This window comes from Prionailurus bengalensis, chromosome B1 (assembly GCF_016509475.1).
Source record: "Prionailurus bengalensis isolate Pbe53 chromosome B1, Fcat_Pben_1.1_paternal_pri, whole genome shotgun sequence".
Lineage (NCBI taxonomy): Eukaryota > Metazoa > Chordata > Mammalia > Carnivora > Felidae > Prionailurus > Prionailurus bengalensis.
Window position 1 is genome coordinate 101973376 of NC_057344.1, and position 19724 is coordinate 101993099.

The following is a 19724-nucleotide window of genomic DNA, read 5'->3' on the forward strand; positions in this document are numbered from 1 at the left end:
CACACCTGAGGTTACCAGGATCATCTGTTCCTCCTCTTCTCTTTATCCAGATAGCCTCATGGCCAAGTCCTTGCCTCTCTAAAGATTTTAGGTTTAGTTAAAGATTTAGATAAAGATTTTCTCACTGAGAAAGGGTACCCACACTACCCTTTTTTTTTTAATTGAAGCTTGTTAATATACAGTGTAATAATGGTTTCAGGAGTAGTGATATGACACCCAGTGCTCATCCCAACAAATGCCCTCCTTAATGCCCATCACCCATTTAGCCCATCCCCCCATCTAATACTCCTCCAGCCACCCTCAGTTTGTTCTCTATATTTAAAAGTCTCTTAGAGTTTGCCTTCCTCTGTTGTATTATGTTTCCTTCCCTTTCCCTGTGTTCACTGTTTTGTATTAAATTCCACGGGAGTGAAACCATATGATATTTGTCTTCCTCTGAATTATTTCACTTAGCATAATACATTCTACTTCCATCCACATTGTGGCAAATGGCAAGATATCATTCTTTTTTTTTTTTTAATGTTTATTTATATATTTTTAGAGAGAGGCAGAGAAAGGGACAGAGAGAATCCCAAGCAGGCTCCACTCTCAGCATGGAGCCTGACCCAAGGCACAATTCCACGAACTGTGAGACCATGACCTGAAATCAAGAGTCATACACTTACGTGACTTACACTTACATACAAAATCAAGAGTCATACACTTACGTGACTGAGCCAGCACCCCAGATTTCATTCTTTTTGATCACTGAGGGATATTTCATTGTGGGTGTATATATATGTATGTATATGTATGTATATATACATATATATACATATTACATATGTATATGTGGTGTGTGTGTGTATGTGTATGTTATGTATATGTATTATATATGTAACATATATATTATATATATATTATATATACACACACACACACACACCACACCTTCTTTATCCGTTCATCAGTTGATGGACAGATGGGTTCTTTCCATAATTTGGCTATTGTTGATAGTGATGCTGTAAACATTGGGGTACATGTGCCCCTTCAAATCAGCTTTTTTGTGTCCTTTGGATAAATACCTAGTAGAACAATTGCTGGGTCATAATGTAGCTCTATTTTTAATTTTTTGAGGAATCTCCATACTGTTTTCCAGAGCGGCTGCACCAGTTGCATTTCCACCAACAGTGCAAAATTGTTCACCTTTCTCCGCATCCTCACCAACATCTGTTGTTTCCTGAGTTGTTAATTTTAGCCATTCTGACAATTGTGAGGTGGTATCTCATTGTGGTTTTGATTTATATTTGTCTGATGATGAGTGATGTTGAGCATCTTTTCATGTGTCTGTTAGCCATCTGGATGTCTTCTTTGGAAAACTGAAGCAGCAGAAAGAGAAATCAAGGAATCAGTCCCATTTACATTTATACCAAAAACCATAAAATACCTAGGAATAAACCTAACCAAAGAGGTAAAAGATTTGTATGCTGAAAACTATAGAAAGCTTATGAAATAAAAAAGTTAAAGAAGATCGTAGGGTAGTTGTAGTTTTAATTTTTTGAGGAACCTCCATACTGTTTTCCAGAGTGGCTACACCAGCTTGCATTCCCACCAACAATGCAAAAGAGATCCTCTTTCTGTGCATCCTCGCCAACATCTGTTGTTGCCTGCGTTGTTAATGTTAGCCATTCTGACAGGTGTGAGGTGGTATCTCATTGTGGTTTTGATTTGTAATTCCCTGATGATGAGTGATGTTGAGCATTTTTTCATATATCAGTTGGCCATCTGGATATCTTCTTTGGAGAAGTGTCTATTCATGTCTTTTGCCCATTTCTTCACTGGATTATTTGTTTTTTGGGTGTTGAGTTTGTTAAGTTCTTTATAGATTTTGGATACTAACCCTTTATCTGCTATGTCGTTTCCAAATATCTTCTCCCATTCCGTCGGTTGCCTTTTAGTTTTTCTGATTGTTTCCTTCACTGTGCAGAAGGTTTTTATTTTGATGAGGTCCCAATCATTCATTTTTGCTTTTGTTTCCCTTGCCTGCGGAGACGTGTTGAGTAAGAAATTGCTGTGGCCAAGATCAAAGAGGTTTTTGCCTGCTTTCTCCTTGAGGATTTTGATGACTTCCTGTCTTATGTTTAGGTCTTTCACCCATTTTGAGTTTATTTTTGTGTATGGTGTAAGAAAGTGGTTTCTGCATGTCGCTGTCCAGTTTTCCCAGCACCACTTGAAGAGACTGTCTTTATTCCATTGGATATTCTTTCCTGCTTTGTCAAAGATTAGTTGGCCATACATTTGTGGGTCCATGTCTGGGTTCTCTAATCTGTTCCATTGATCTATGTGTCTGTTTTTGTGCCAGTACCATGCTGTCTTGATGATTACAGCTTTGTAATACAACTTGAAGTTGTATTTGGTTTTCTTTTTCAAGCCAATTGCTTTGGCTATTCGGGGTCTTTTCTGGTTCCATACAAGTTTTAGGATTGTTTGTTCTAGCTCTGTGAAGGATGCTGGTGTTATTTTGATAGGTGTTGTATTGAATATGTAGATTGCTTTGGGTAGTATTGACATTTTAACAATATTTGTTCTTCCTATCCATGGAATATTTTTCCATTTTTTGGTGTCTTCAATTTCTTTCATAAGCTTTCTATAGGTTTCAGTGTATAGATTTTTCACCTCTTTGGTTAGATTTATTCCTAGGTATTTTACGGGTTTTGGTGCAATTGTAAATGGGATCGATTCCTTGATTTCTCTTTCTGTTGCTTTTTTATTGGTGTATAGGAATGCAACCGATTTCTGTGCATTGATGTTACATCCTGCAACTTTGCTGAATTCATGGATCAGTTCTAGCAGTTTTTTGGTGGAATCTTTTGGGTTTCCCATATAGAATATCATGTCATCTGCAAAGAGTGAAAGTTTGACCTCCTCCTAGCCAATTTGGGTGCCTTTTATTTCTTTGTGTTGTCTGATTGCAGAGGCAAAGACTTCCAATACTATGTTGAATAAGAGTGGCGAGAGTGGACATCCCTTTCTTGTTCCTGACCTTAGGGGGAAAGCTCTCAGTTTTTCCCCATTAAAGATGATATTAGCAGGTCTTTCATGGATGGCTTTTATGATCTCGAGGTATAGTCCTTCTATCCCTACTTTCTTGAGGGTTTTTATCAAGAAAGGATGCTGTATTTGGTCAAATGCTTTCTCTGCATCTATTTAGAGGATCGTATGGTTCTTGTCCTTTCTTTTATTGATTTGATGAATCACATTGATTGTTTTGTGGATATTGAACCAGCCCTGCATCCTAGGATAAATCCCACTTGGCTGTGGTGAATAATTTTTTTAATGTATTGTTGGGTCCGGTTGGCTAATATCTTGTTGAGGATTTTTGCATCCATGTTCATCAGGGAAATCGGTCTATAGTTCTTCTTTTTAGTGGGGTCTTTGTCTGGTTTTGGAATCAACGTAATGATCTCTTCATAGAAAGAGTTTGGAACTTTTCCTTCCATTTCTATTTTTTTTGTATAGCCTCAAGAGAATAGGTGTTAACCCTTCCTTAAATGTTTGGTGGAATTCCCCTGGAAAGCTTTCTGGCCCTGGACTCTTGTTTTTTGGGAGATTTTTGATTACTAATTCTGTTTCTTTATTGGTTATGGGTCTGTACAAATTTTCTATTTCTTCCTTTTTCAGTTTTGGTAGTTTATATGTTTCTAGGAATTTGTCCATTTCTTACCGATTGCCCATTTTGTTGGTGTATAATTGCTCATAAGATTCTCTTATTGTTTGTATTTCTGCTGTGTTGGTTGTGATCTCTCCTCTTTCAGTCTTGATTTTATTTATTTGGGTCCAATCCTTTTTCTTTCTGATCAAACGGGCTAGTGGTTTATCAGTTTTGCTAATTCTTTCAAAGAACCAGCTTCTGGTTTCATTGATCTGTTCTGTTTTTTTTGTGGTTTTTTTTTGTTTGTTTGTTTGTTTTGGTTTCAATGGCACTGATTTCTGCTCTAATCTTTATTATTTCCTGTCTTCTGCTGCTTTTGGGGTTTTATTTGCTGTTCTTTTTCCACCTTTTTAAGGTATAAGGCTAGGTTGTGTATCTGAGACCTTTCTTCCTCCTTTAGGAAGGCCTTGATTGCTATATACTTCCTTCTTATGACCGCCTTTGCTGCATCCCAGAGGTTTTGGACTGTGGTTTATCATTTTCAGTGGCTTCCATGTACTTTTTAATTTCCTCTTTAACTTCTTGGTTATTAGCCCATTCAGTCTTTAGTAGAATGTTCTTTAGTCTCCAAGTATTTGTTATCTTTCCAAATTGTTTCTTGTGGTTGATTTCAAGTTTCACAGCGTTGTGGTCTAAAAATACACATGGTATGATCGTGATCTTTTTTGTACTTGTTGAGGGCTGATTTGTGTCCTAGTATGTGATCTATTCGGGAGAACGTTCCATGTGCACTAGCAAAGAATGTATATTCTGCTGCTTTAGGATGAAATGTTCTGAATATATCCATTAAGTCCATCTGATGCAGTGTGTGTCGTTCAAAGCCATTGTTTCCTTGTTGATTTTCTACTTAGATAATCTGTCCATTGTTGTAAGTGGGGTGTTGAAGTCCCCTACTATTATGGTATTATTATGGATGAATGGATAAAGAAGATGCGATACACACACACACACACACACACACGCAATGGTGTATTCCTCAACAATCAAAAAGAATGAAATCTTGCCATTTGGAACTACACGGATGGAACTAAAGGGTATTATGCTAAGCAAAATTAGCCAGAGAAAGACAAATATATGATTTCACTCATATGAGGACTTTAAGATACAAAACAGATGAACATAAGGGAAGGGAAGCAAAAATAGTATAAAAAACAGAGAGGGGGATAAAACGTAAGAGGCTCTTAAATATGAAGAACAAACAGGGTTACTGGAGGGGTTGTGGGAGGGGGGATGGGCTAAATGGGTAAGGAGCATTAAGGAATCTACTCCTGAAATCATTGTTGTACTATATGATAACTAACTTGAATGTAAATTTAAAAAAATAAATTAAATTTAAAAAAAGTTAAGGAAGATACAAACAAATGGAAAAACATTCCTTGCTCATGGATAGAAGAACAAATATTGTTAAAATGTCTATACTACTCAAAGCAATCTATACATTCAGTTCAATTTCTATCAAAATAACACCAGCATTCTTCACAGAGCTAGAACAAGCAATTCTAAAATTTGTATGGAACCAGAAAAGTCCCTGTATAGCCAAGTAGTGTTGGGGGAAAAGAAAAAAAGCTGGAGGCATCACAATCCTGGAGTTCAAGCTGTCAAATGCTTTTTTCTGCATCTATTAAAATGATCATACGATTTTTCCCTTCTCTTGTTCATGTGATGTATCATATCAATTAATTTGTGAATATTGAACCACCCTTGCATCCCAGGAATAAATCCCTTAATTGTGGCAAGTGATTTTTTTAATGTATTGTTGGATTTGATTTGCTAGTATTTTTTTGAGGACTTTTGCATCTATATTCATCAGAATATATTGGCCTATAGTTCTCTTTTTCTGTAGTGTCTTTATGTGGTTTTGGTACCAGAGTAATGCTTGCCTCATAAAATGAATTTGGAAGCTTTCCTTTCTCTTCCATTTTTTGGAATAGTTTGAGAAGAACAGGTATTAACTCTGTAAATGTTTGGTAAAATTCACCTGTGATGCTGTCTGGTCCTAGAATATTGTTGGGAGTGTTTTTTATTAATGATTTCATTGCTGGTAATTAGTCTGTTCAAATTACTTAATTCTTCCTGATTCATTTTTGGAGGTTTTATGTTTCTAGGAATTTATCCAATTCTTCTAGGTTGTCCAATGTGTTGGCATGTAATTTTTTTTTGTAATACTCTCTTATTATCTTTGGTATTACTCTGGTATCAATTGTTATTTTTCCTCTTTCATATCTGATTTTGTTAATTTGAGTCCTTTCTCCTGTTTTGTTGTTGTTGTTTGTTTTATGAGTCTGGCTAAAGGTCTATCAATTTTGTTGATCTTTTCAAAGAACCAGCTCCTGTTTTCATTCATCTATTCTAGTCTTTTAGTTTTTATTTTGTTAACTTCTCCAACTTTTATTATTTCCTTCCTTCTATGTATTTGGAGTTTTGTTTTTTCTTCTTTTCCTACCTCCATTAAGTGTAAGGTTAGGTAGTTTATTTGAGATTTTTCTTGCTTCATGAGATAAACCTGTATTGCTGTAAACCTCCCTCTTAGAACAGCTTTTGCTAAAGATTTGGGACTGCTGGGTTTTCATTTTCACTTGTTTCCATGTATTTTTTTATTTCCTCTTTTAATTTCTTGGTTGACCCATTCATTGTTTAGTGAACATTATATAATAGACCTGTATTTGTGTTCTTTTCCATATTTTTTCTTGTTGATTTCTAGTGTCATAGTGTTGTAGTCAGAAAAGATACATGGTGTGACTTTCTGAATTTGTTCAGACTTTTTTGTAGCTTAATACATGATCTGTTCTAGAGACTGCCCCATATGCACATGAATGTGTATTCTGCTATTTTAGGGTGGAATGTTCTGAATGTATCTGCTAGATCTGTCTGTTCCAATGTGTCATTCAAAGCCAATGATCAGTCCATTGATGTAGGTGGGATATTAAAGTCTCTTACTATTATGTTACTATTGATTACTTCCTTACGTTTATTAACTGCTTTATGTATTTGGGTGCTTCCATGTTTGGTGCATAAATATCTATAATTGCTATATCTTCTTGGATTGTTTCCTTTATAGTTACATAGTGTCCTTGTCTATTTTTACAGTCTTTGTTTTAAAGTCTATTTTGTCCAATATAAATAATGCTACCTCAGCTTTCTTTTGACATCCATGTGCATGATAAATGCTTTTTCATCTTTTCACTTTTAATCCACAGATGTCTTTAGGTCAAAAATGAGTTTCTTGTAGGCAGCATATAGATGAGTCTTTTTAATCCATTCCAACACCTGTATCTTTTGATTAAAGTATTTAATCCATTTATATTCAAAGTAATTGTTGAGAGGTATGTACTTATTGCCATTTTGTTACTTGTTTTATGGTCGTTTTTGTAGTTCTATGTTCCTTCTCAGCTCAGTTTGCTGACTTTCTTTAGTGATATTTTGGATTCCTTTCTCTTTATTTTTTTGCATACCTTACTGTTTTTTTGATTTGTGGTTACCCTTAGGTTTGTGTATAACATCTAATGCATATAACAATCTATATTATAAAGTTGATGGCTGCTTAAGTTTGAACCTACTCTACTCCTCTCTGCCCTCCCATGTTTTAGGTATATGGTGTCATACTTTACATCCTTTTATTTTGTGAGTCCCTTGACTAATTTTTACAGATATATTTAATTTTACTGCTTTTGTACTTCCTACTTTTCTTACTCTTGTTTATGGTCTTTCCTTTCCACTCAGAAGAGCCCCCTTTAACTTTTCTATTAAGGATGAGTTAGTGGTTATGAATTCCTTTAACTTTTGTTTGGGTTACTCTTAATCTCTCCTATTGTAAGTGATAGCCTTGCTGCAGGTTTTTTTCCTTCAGGACCTTGAGTATATCATGACACCCCCTTCTCAGCAAAGTTTCTGTGAAAAATAAGCTGATAGCCTTATGGGATATTCCTGTTTTCTTTTCTCTTGCTGCTTGTAAAATGCTTACTACTTTTTGCCATTTTAACTACTATGTATCTTTGTGTTACCTCCTTAGTATGATTTTTGTTGGAGGCTCTACGTGCCTCCTGGATCTGGATGTTTCCCTTCCCAAATTTGGGAGGTTTTCAGTTGTTATGTCCTCAAATAAATTATTTGCCCCCTTTTCTCTCTCTTCTGGAACTCCTATAAGATGAATGCTTGATGGTATTGCTAAGTTCCCTAAGTCTGTCTTCATTTTCTATTCTTTTTTTCTCTCTCCTGTTCAGTTTGATTGCTTTCTATTACTCTGTCCTCCAGGTTGCCTGTCCGTTTTTCTGTGCCCTCTACTATTTATTCCCTCTAGTGTATTTTTAATTCTTATTGAGCTCTTCATTTCTGAATGGTTCTTTTTTATGTTTTCTGTCTCATTTTTGAGTGTCTCATTGAGATCCCTCCCCTCTTTTCTCAAGTCCACTATATTCATATTTCTTAGCTCTGTTCATTTAGTTTCTTACTGTGATTTTGTCCTGTTCTTTGATTTTGGACAGAATCCTCTGTTGCATTTTGTCTCTCTGTGTCTGTTTCTGTGTTAGGAAAGTCAGCTCCATCTCCTGCTCTTGAGATTGATGGCCTTATGAAGAAGAGGTCCTGGGATGCCCTATAATGCAGTCTCCCCTACTCACCAGAATTTTGCACTTCAAGGGTGTCTCAATGTGTTGCACGTGCCCTGCTGTTGTAATTGAGCTGCTTTTGCAGTAGTCCAGCCATGGCTGTCTTTGCCTGTTGTGGCCAGGATTTGGTCCCAGTGTTGTTGCATCAGTCTGGAGCAGCCTTGGGTTTGAGTCAGACCAGGCAATGCCAGAGGGTAGCACCAAACTGCTGGGTGCTTTCCCTATGTTTCCCCCCGAGAGGCTTTCATTGGTGGGCAAGGCCTGCAGTGAGACCAGTTGTCTGCCCCCAGCCTACTGCTGGGGCCACAGTTGTGTGTGGTTATCTTTCCCTTTTCCTGGGACAGGAGTCACTTTGGAGTGGTACTGCTTCCTGTCAGGTCTGCTTGCATGATGCCACCCTTGTGGCACCACTTTGGATGGGCTCTGGCCAACAGTGTATTGGAGGGGGCAGGTCTGCAGGAGAATGTGACGGCAGTTCATGCTGTTAGCAAATTAGGTGGTGAGTGTTGGACCTGCATTGGTTCCTGCTGGTATCCACGTATATAATAGGCTGGGAGGCAGGGGAGGAAAGTGGCACCTGCCAGCTCTTAGAGAAGTCTCCCAAGGATCCCTGCCCCTCCAGCACACACTCTGAGATTAGTAAAAAACCAAACAAAACCTCCTTCCCCATACACCCCAGGCGTTAAACTGTTCTTCTATGCTGTATCTCCACAGGGCTGTTTGTTGTGCTCCATGTGCAGAGACTCCGTTCCTTGCCCTCTAGCCTCTCCATAGACCAGCCTGATTTTTATAGCATCCCATTTGTTAAGCCCTGCTGATTGTAGGAACTTGCAAAATTATGCCCCTCTGGTTTTCAAAGCCAAATGCTTCAGACCATGTCTCTGCCCTCCCCACCCTCTTCCATGTTACCTGTACTCTACATGTAGCTGTGAAGAGTCACTTCTGCCAGTCTTTGGGTTGTTTCTGGGTTATATACACTGATACAGGTGTTATCTAGGTGTGTCCATGGGACAAGGTGAGCTCAGGGTCCTCCTACTCCAGTCTTCTCTGGAAGTTGCCGTTATTATTTATATTGCTAAGCTCATTAATGGGAATATGTTTTTTAATTAACCTGAAATTATATGGCCAATTAATTTATGACAAAGGAGGCAAGAATATACAATGGGGAAAGATAGTCTCTTCAAGAAGTAGTGCTGGAAAAATGACAGCTACATGTAAAAGAATAATAGTGAACATGAATAATAGTGAAAAAGAATAATAGTGAAAAAGAATAGTGAACATGCACATGGAAAAAGCAATCATGGAGAAATAATACTGGTATCAAATGAGTCTCATCCATTGATTTATTATGATAGAGACTGCGTTTGACTCAGTGGTTAAGGAATATGTAGGAAAACTCCATATTTACTCTTTCTACTCTTTACTGTAAAATCAGTAACATGGAAAGTTCTTAGCTTATTTCACATTGCCTGGTTTTAAATACTGAGCTCTGTAAGTTGTGTTGCAGGGGACAAGAAAGCTTTTTTCAGATAATCTCTTTAAACCTAAGTGGTGCCAAAAAAGATCACATACTACCACAAAAATATATTCTTTTTGTACCTAAGTTCTATGAAATAATCAAAATCAGATTTGTGTAAGCTGTCTTCAATCTTATATGTAACATTTTTCTCCTAATAAGTTTATAATTTAATTTATAATCTCCAATTATTTATAGTCAAATCTAGGTAAAATTTTAAAAGTTCTTTTATTATTTTGGGGAGTATTTTCTGCCCTACCACTATAACATTTCTTTTGTTAGAAATAGCATTTATGGTGTTAGATATAAAATCTAACATCCTATCAGGAAAAAAACTGCATGGTTTCTATAGCTTCTGGAACCATTTCAGAACAAAATCTGAAAGACTGTCTTAATATAGATCTATACCAGAGATATATTTCTACATTAATAAAATATGCTTTATAAATTAATCTCAAGTCTGAGCCAGACATGGAAGGGTGGAAAGCCTAAATTCTGTACCCACATAATCAACAGTCTGTGGAAACTCTGGGAACCATGCCACTGGTCTCCAATGTAGCACAGTTGGGAAATGACACATTCTTTATGAAGCACTCATCCAGGAAATGAGTGGGTCAAAAAGCACACCAGTAAAAGGTCCATAAACTTATTTTATGAATGAAGATCATAAAGTGTACTGGCTCCAAGCTCAGGACCTTTTATCATGCTGTTGGATGTATAGAACAAAAAATAATTGTGTCAGCCATAAGAATATGGTCCCATGCCATTTCATAATTATTTGTAATCAATTTTTTCCATATGTATCCTCATTCTCAGATCTTCCCACTTGCCCTTCCTTCCCCCCCAAGAATGAAATGGTATACACACAAACAGCACAAACTTAAACTAATCAGATTTATTCATGCTACCCATGAAAAGCAATTACATTTGTACATACAATCATTAACACAGAGACAAGAGAAATCTGATTAGACACACAACACAGAAAATAAATGTGAAAATTAAAAATAGTATATTTTAGTTATTAAACTTGTACTTTCTATTTATAGCAGCATCTGTAAGATTCCTCTATTTGTTAATAGTTAACTAGCAGCAAAATTTTAAAAATTACACAAATTCAGTAGATGTTTCCCTCCACTGTTTCATTCATACAGAATTTATCACATTAACCAAACAAAACCACTTTTATTTCCTAGAGAAAAAGGTAGGAAAAGATTTCAAAAGTCACCAGTTTCCCCCCAAGAAAAAGAAAGGGAGGAGTGAAGAAGGAAGATGAAAGAAATTTGCATGTTATTACCAAAAAATAAATTCTCAATCCCTTGACCAATTTTTGTCGAGTCTCCATGTGCGGGTTAGTGACTGAAGCTATGTTAACTTTATTTTCTGATTTTATATTGCAGTTGAAAAATATGTGGAAGTTCCCAGGAGGTCTGTCAGAGCCTGGAGAAGATATCGGTGTGTACCTTACATATTTTTAATTGCTTGAAAAAATTTAGGAAATTTCCATGTTTACTTTTTAGCTCTATAGCTGAAAATAAGATTTTAAATTTTCTGAGAAATTTCAGAGGTTACATCAGGGCTAATATAAAATTAGCAGCAAAACTTGTAATATTACAACTTATTCCATTAGTATAAAAAATATTATTAGGAGCATACCACCTGTTCTGTTTAGGATTGCTTCTAGATTAATTTGTTTGAAAATAAAAAGCTTTTCATATACATTGGTAAAGTTTAGCATTTAGGGTTATTTTGGATAGGACTAATACTTTTCCTGGAATTAAACTGTAAGAAAACACAAATTCTTGACCATTTCACCACACAACCATGCATACTAACTTTATAAGTAATACTTATTTTGAGGTCCATTTAAAAGTCACTTATAGAGCACTACTGACTTAATTCTCCTCTTTATAATAATTTTGACTGCTATTTATTTTAAATAGTAAGGAAGCCAAAACTCTCCTATGAGAAAGTCTCAAAAGAGAGATAGCTCTCTAAAACAACTAACCAACTAAAACAACTTACAGAGCTCAGTATTTAAAACCAGGCAATGTGAAATAAGCTAAGAACTTTCCATGTTACTGATTTTACAGTAAAGAGTAGAAAGAGTAAATATGGAGTTTTCCTACATATTCCTTAACCACTGAGTCAAACGCAGTCTCTATCATAATAAATCAATGGATGAGACTCATTTGATACCAGTATTATTTCTCCATGATTGCTTTTTCCATGTGCATGTTCACTATTTAACCAACATTTATATATAAAGGCAACTTCCTAAATTATCTTTCAATATTTGTATATACTTGATGTGTATATACTTGAAACTTGATTTTTTTTTTTAATGTTACAGATTAAAATGCCCCATACACAGTACATAGACAATTCCTAACAAACCAGAAATAAATTTACCACACTGAGATCTATCCATTGCAGATTTTGGTTTTTAGGTACTTCAGAGCCCTTCTGCGTAAATTCTGTTGTTTAGGTCTTCTTTTGAAATAAAAGATTGTGGAGTGGTGCAAATGCTGAAAGAAAGGACCATTTACTTTGGAACACCTACTTATTTCATACTATCCTTACATGATCTGTGACATTGTGTGTGAGCTAGTTAAATTTGTTTTACAACTTTACCCAGTCCATACTGGGAAAAAAATCAGGCCATAGGAAGTTTGTTAGTTTCATCTTTTGAGTCTTACCTTCCCAAATGAATGGACTTTTGAGTTTTTATGGATCCTGAATTTTTACTTCTATTTAAATGCAAATGAATAAACATTTCCAAGCATGCATAATTTTAGGTTTAAGTATACTCCAGAACTCTTTAAGTCCAGGTTTAAAAAAACGAAAGGAAAAAAGTAGTGAATTCTGAATTTAAATATTTGTGGTTGTCACAACAACCCACCTATTTAGACAACATATATATGCCTCAACCATGTGGAATTAGAAGCAGCAACTGGCATTCATATTGTCTAGGCGTATTATAAATTAAAGCTTTGCCTTAGAAATAATAAAATCCTGAAAGCAGCTAGAAATAATAACTGACAACAGAGTTCTGAAAGACCATGACTTATATCAGAGCATTTCTGTCTTTTAACACAATATTCTAAAGGATGAAGCCAAATCACCCAATAATTATTAAAATTATTTTCTTTAAATTCTGTATTTAGGAAAGTATGTAATATAGTAGAATACAGCCATCACAAATATAGCTTTTAAGTAGTAAACACTAGTTAACTGGGAAACACATGGGAAACATATTTGTTTTGGAATCCTTAATTCTATAATACTACTAAGTAAATGAAGCTCTCTTGTCCACAGTGCTTAAAAAAATTAAGGGGGGGGGCATATACAAAATAGAATGCAATCCTCAGGCTTCAATATGATACCCTAATAGTACAAAAGGATCTACAAGGTTAAAAATGGAGAAGTTGCCTTTCTAAAAAAAATACCATTTACCAGTGACAGGAAGAGAATCCCCTGCATGGGGAAAGGACTATTAAGTAGCAGGTTCTGATCAGAGCTCATCAGTGCACCAGAATCAGAGGGAAACAGTAGGAAAACCCACATTCTGCCCAATTTTTCCTATTATTTTTTTCCAACCTAATCCTATTGTTAAATATTACAAAATAGAAATAACAAAATAAACTCCTTTTCACTGTCTTGTAACTAAACAAAACACTAGGACATATTTAAACACTTCAGTCAGCAAACATAAAAACAAAACCCCCTTGGTTTTTCCTATGTTTGTTAAACATATAGAACAGTAAATGTTATATCAGTTCAGCTTACAGTACATTAAAATAAAGGTAAAATAAAGGTAAAAAAGAATAAAGCAGTTAAATAAATTTACAAGTTTTTAAATTCATGGTGAAAGCCTTGGGGTAAAGATTTCCACGTTGAGGTGGAAGAAGTTACTCATACCTCATAAGTGCAAAGGCACTTATCTACCCATTCATTTTTTAGTCTAGTCAATGATATCTTGATTGAAGTTAAACTGATCAAACTACCCAGGGCAGTGCTTATTTTCAGTCAGCTGCTAAGGTGACTGCTGAGTAGGGTATATTCATTCACTCACAAGTCTGTCCTGTGCTTCCATGACACATAAAAAGGCTAGACTCCAAACGAAATGCCAAACTCTTAATTGGTGGTACTAAGAGTTTAACAGGACTCCGATAGTTATTTTTCAAAGTGTTTAAGGAATAAAAATAAACATTTAAACAATAGTTAAGTGAAATCAGCAAATGACATGTAAAGTTTTAGACTAGTGCAGCAGTTTAACAAATTTAATAGCAAACATGTATTACATGCCAGGCTGAAAATTCTTTTTCTCATTAGGTTTTCCTTTTATTAACACAAATTCTTCTTTTATGTTTTAGTTTTAAATAGTAATTTCTAACCATGTTTAAACTATGGCAAATCTCAAGGGAAGGGGAAGTCAGCATGTAATTCAAAATCACAGACCAATGTCTTATATTTTCGGACCCTTTGCTCTTCCCATGAATATTTCCAGAGCGGTTTCTTAGGATTAAAAAAAAAAAAAAAAAAAGCATATGTAGGAAATTCTTAAGCCAGTCTTTAATCAGAGTTATGTGGAAATTGAGACATTTTTCCTTGACTTCCTCTTCCTTACCTATTCTTCACCAATAAGACTGAGAAGGTAAATAAAATTTTCTTTACAGCAAACAAGGAAATAGAAGGGTCTTTGAGGAAAAATCTGTGGCTCTGGCAGTTGTGAAATTAGGAAGCTTCCCAGCAAACTGGGCAAAGAAGGCAGCTTTTTAAAGGGTTTTTCAGAAAACACTTTGGGAGTCCGTGACAGGTCATCACAAAATTACAGGAAGCCCATTTAGGGGGTTCATCTGGAGATTTAGAAAAAGCAACCACAAAAATGTTGACAATAAACATTTTGCCCTAAAAATTTGCATAATATTGAAAAAATCAGCCTTATAAATGTGAAATCCTTGTTGTACTATTACAAAATTCTGTAAATTGCAAGTTTCTCGAACACTTCTGATAAAATGACTGCAGCTTGTTGGTGTCGGAGGAATGAATCCAAGTTCTTTGGAATCTCAAGAAACAAAGGAAATGCCCCAAATGACCATAATGGGATTCCACTGACAAGCATAACAAAAAGGTAATAAATGAATCTGTTCTATGACTTCAGAGGCTTGACAGTCCCACCCAAGATCACCAGGAAAGCTTTGAAAATTTCTCCATTCAATACATTCTGCAGCTCTACAGACTTTTGTAAGGAAGAATGGATCACATTTTCTCAATCCTAATATGTATAAATTTAGGCAGTTTTGATGGATGAGCAGGAACAGGATAATAATGAAGAAACATATAGGAATATTAACTGCAGGAAACTAGGTTTTCAACTTCTGGGAAAGAGCAGGAAGAGATTAAAAATGTGACTCCAAAAATATACAGGTGGGTAAGCCTATAAATAGCCAAAGAAATACTCAATATTTCAAAAGCTTCTTAGATATACAGTGGTAAGAAAATACTTTGGTATTTCAGGATGTCCAGAAGGCAAGTTTATGTTGAATCCTTTCTTAGGATGAAGTTTTGCTTTTCAACCTTTAGATAACGTTACTTTATCTGAAAACTGTGATGATTAAAATTCTAAAAATGTGATCCTTACTGATTTGTACATCTTTCTTTTATATAGGAGACACAGCAGTTCGAGAAGTTTTTGAAGAGACTGGTATAAAATCAGAATTCAGGTCCCTTCTGAGCATTCGGCAACAGCACACCAATCCCGGAGCTTTTGGGAAGTCAGATATGTATATCATCTGTCGCTTAAAGCCATATTCATTCACCATAAATTTTTGCCAGCGTGAATGCTTAAGGTGTGAGTGGATGGATCTCCATGACCTGGTCAAGACTGAAAACACAACTCCCATCACCAGCAGAGTTGCTAGGCTGCTTCTCTACGGGTACAGAGAAGGGTTTGACAAGATTGATTTCACCGTGGAAGAACTTCCAGCAGTTTACACAGGCTTGTTCTATAAACTGTATCATAAGGAACTGCCAGAGAATTATAGAACTATGATAAGAATGGATTAAATCCATATTTGTGTTTTTAAAAATGTTAAGTAAATTGTACGTGTAGGATAATGTGTACCATATTATATGAAGTGGTGGACATTTGGGGTTAACTAATATCTGACTTTAATTTCCCAATTTTGTATAATTTCCATGAAGAAAATTTGTTTTTAAAAGCCTCTTTCCAAATGAAGCAAATGTATGACTAAGAGTGTAGCTCTAAATAAGCTTCACTGGATAAAGGGAAATGCTATATAAAAGGTGGAAGTCTATACTTTTTCTAGGAACTTTTATTGCTTTTCTTTACTAAGGCAATGGTTAAATATTTAGTATTAGATAAAAGGTTATCTGACCATTTATCCAAACTGAGCAGCTAGCTGTACATTTTTTTCTTTCACTAACAAATTTCTAAAACATCTTCTTTCATATGAAATGAGATCAGATGCTGCTATTAAGATCAGCTCTTAGCAGACATTGGAAGAAAAAGTATAGCTTTCTGCCCAGGTCCTGTTTTGGGTCCAAGTTTATACTGCCCAGTTCGTTTCAGTGCCACATACCAGCTGGAGTATTTCCTTGACCGATAAGTATTGTAGTTATTAGATTCCAATCGTTCAAAAAAGAAACACTCGTCCGTAACACATTTCTGAAAAACAAAGGAAGAATGAGTAGTTGTTATTATGCTTTCACATGAAACACTTATGAGAGTGCACTGCCCCTTCTGCTCAACCAGCAGCAGTGCTCTTGGCTTCAGAACAAACTAGTTTGCAAGACTCAACGGGCCAAAGTCTGACAGAATCTAGCTCTGCAGAGGGATGCAGGACAAGAACTCAGCACGTCAGCAGGAGAGCTTTCAGGCACATCTCTTCAGAGGAGGAGTTCAAGGACCATTCTCCAGCCCTACAATGGACAGGTTGGGTATCAGGCAGCGAGAGCACACAGATGCTGTCAGAACCACACTGCCTCAGACTTAAGCCATCCCATGAACATAGCTTTCATGAAGGGGGATGTACCCAGTAACAAAGAACACACTTCACTTAGTGAAACCCAAAGCTGTGGCTTCCAGTTAGGTATGTATGGCACATCCATACTCCTCCCAGTCCAGAGGCTGGTGACTAATCAGGGGTTGTTTTTACTTATACCAGGGTTCCCCTGAAACTGCTGGAAGGGTAACCCAGAGATACCTTCGTAAAGAAGAAGGCTTTGTTAATTAATACTTTACTCACAGAAACAGTACCAATTCTTAAATTACAGCAATTTTTTTCTAGTGGCTAACATTTCTAAGGCATAAAAAGAATAGTTTATTATATAGAATATAGCTAATGTATATATAATGCCAAAAAATTGTATTAGAACATTAATATATGATTAATATTCCCAAAACACTAACAGAGAATGAAGAATAAGTAACATAGACCATATTTATTTCTGGCAGTGTCTTTCTTGTGGGAGGGGAAACTACTCTCCGTTTTTATTTCGATTGAACTCTTTAGGGGGGGAGGGGGAAAAGCTAGCTTTACAAATAGACCTGGAAATACTTTCCAAGTAATGAAGTCTAATAGGCTGCTACATTATTTCAAGTAAATGTTTAAAAATCAATTTCACAGGGTAAACTGATGATAGTTCTTGACCTCTGGAGTGTGTGTTTGAGGGAGTGTCAACAAATGATTTACTTTAAAGAAAAATCATTTACTACTTACATTACAATTGGGAAGAAAGAATTATACCCATATGGAAAACCATAAAAACTTATACATATTTGTATTTCCACATACAAATACAACATGTACATGTATGACATAAACCTAAAGCTTCGTATTAATGAGTGTACCAGATCCCAGCTTATTTCTGTATACTCAAATCTAGGACTTCAGGTTTACAAAAACTACACAGTCAAAAGACTTGAATCCTTTCCCAGATTCTTTAGTTCTAAGATAAACAGTCGCACAAACTGTGAGAAAAACATAAATCAATAAGCAGAACAATGAAAAGAGCTGGCATAATAACCAAAATGAAAATGATCTACATGTAACTGGCGTTTCCGTCATCTAAAGTAAGGGTGTGGTACTAGATCTTGAAATCTGCTTCTAGAGATAAGAATTTTACTGGATATTTACTTGGCCTTAATGTTTTGGCCATTGTTAACTTTTCAAAATGGAAATACAAACTTATCTGATTTGCCCATTTTTTGTAACAAATTACTACGAAAGCAACTGAAGTCTTTCTTATGCAAATAAGTGACAGGTAGCATTACAGAGAAGCATTCATTGCACAAGGACCCAGCTCTGTGATACACAGGACTGTCCTATGCATAAAGATTATACCTAGGATAATATTGATATTCTATATAGCTAGTACTTTAACTCTTCCTTTGAAGTTGATTATGCTTTTTGTGTTAACTGAAGTCAACCTGTGTTACTTTGTCATTTTCCAGTGCCACTGATAAAAATCTTCCTCTTTCCCTATTCCAGGTTTAGGATCAGGAGTAGAAGCAAATAGGGGATCCTGGGCATTTCAGTCAGTTAAGCATCTGACTCTTGATTTCAGCTCAGGTCATGATCTCACTCACAGTTTGTGAGATCAAGCCCTGCATTGGGTTCTGCACTTGTTGAGCAGAGCCTGCTTGGGATTCTCTCTCCCTCTCTCTCTACCCCTCCCCCACTCACACACATTTTCTCTCTCTCAAAATAAACATTTTTTAGAAAAAGAAGCAAGCAGAGAAAAGAATGAGAGGATAAGTCACAGTAATCATAGAGATAATGTGAAAGGTCATCATTGAGCTTCACAGGCTAACTCTCCAGAGACCTGAACCACCTCATTCAGTCATCATTCTGGACATTGATTTTTTGGGTGTTCTGTCAGCTTCCAGGATGTCCCACCTTGCTAAGTTGGCACTGCCTACAGTGCTTGGCCTATTGGGATACATACCATGCAATAATATCTGTCTTCTCAATCAGTTCCTAGTATTTCAGAGAAAAGACATAGTACCAGGGATTAAGTGGATAATACATCATGAATCCACGTTTTTGTTTTTATTTTGTGTTTTCTTGTACAGAACTTACTTGTACCCTTACAAAAACAAATGGGAGGGAAGGAAAACTAGCTTCTGTGCTGAATGTTCAGATATGTAAATTTACTAAACTATTACATAATTGAAAACAAACTACATTTTTCAAAATGGGTAGTAGGGGCAAAATTCAAGTCTCAAGCAGGCATTTAACAGCCTAATGTAAATACAATTTTCAATCCTCTCCATTCTAAGTTTACAAATCATCATCGGTGACTGTGATTTCAATATTCCCTGTTAAAAATGAATGCAAAGTAATTTTTGCCAAAATTTATAAACATTTACAGAGCTTTTTCCCTATTCTCAATGTTTAACGCTAACCTTTTCAAACTTAGAAGAAAAGGGAATCTTCAAAGAAATGATGTCACAGAAGAAGTGGATAAAGTAGCTTCTAAGGGTTTATAACAACTTGTACCCTGTCTTTGAGGCCCTTATTTTATATAGGCCAATGATCTGGGAATTCCCTTAATTCATGGCTTTTGACTGTTTCCATGTGTATCATTTAAAGATCACAACAATCTTGTGACATAATTATCTTATACCCATTATTTAAAACTCAATGCTCTTCATAACTTATTTCAGATTGTGGACACTCACTCTGCCTATGTATCTGATCCCTTTTCATAAAGCTAAGTTTTTCTTTTTTTTTTTTAATTCAAGAATAATTGGGGGATATAGAAGACACAGTTCAAATGGTGCATTTACTCATTTAATGCATAGTTTTTCTTCCAGCCACTGGGATACATCAATGAACAAAACTGAACAAGGATCCCTGCCTTTGTGCCATTCAAATTCCAACTG

At 35.8% G+C, this 19724-nt stretch overlaps 2 protein-coding genes across 5 annotated transcripts in view; one reads left to right on the forward strand and one right to left on the reverse strand.

The window, feature by feature from the left end:
• Positions 1 to 16131, forward strand: part of NUDT6 (nudix hydrolase 6) — a 36001-nt gene extending 19870 nt beyond the window's left edge. For all 4 annotated transcript variants that reach the window (XM_043568986.1, XM_043568977.1, XM_043569002.1 and 1 more), the window contains exons 4-5: positions 11212 to 11266; positions 15483 to 16131. In XM_043568986.1, coding sequence (XP_043424921.1) covers positions 11221 to 11266; positions 15483 to 15880 — 444 coding nt within the window. In that variant the 5' untranslated portion in view covers positions 11212 to 11220 and the 3' untranslated portion in view covers positions 15881 to 16131. The remainder of the gene's footprint in view (positions 1 to 11211; positions 11267 to 15482) is intronic.
• The window catches only part of FGF2 (fibroblast growth factor 2), a 66492-nt gene continuing 57459 nt past the window's right edge, over positions 10692 to 19724 (reverse strand). Inside the window, 1 exon segment of the mRNA XM_043556073.1 lies at positions 10692 to 16502. Within this exon segment, the coding sequence (XP_043412008.1) occupies positions 16317 to 16502 (186 nt within the window). The 3' untranslated portion in view covers positions 10692 to 16316.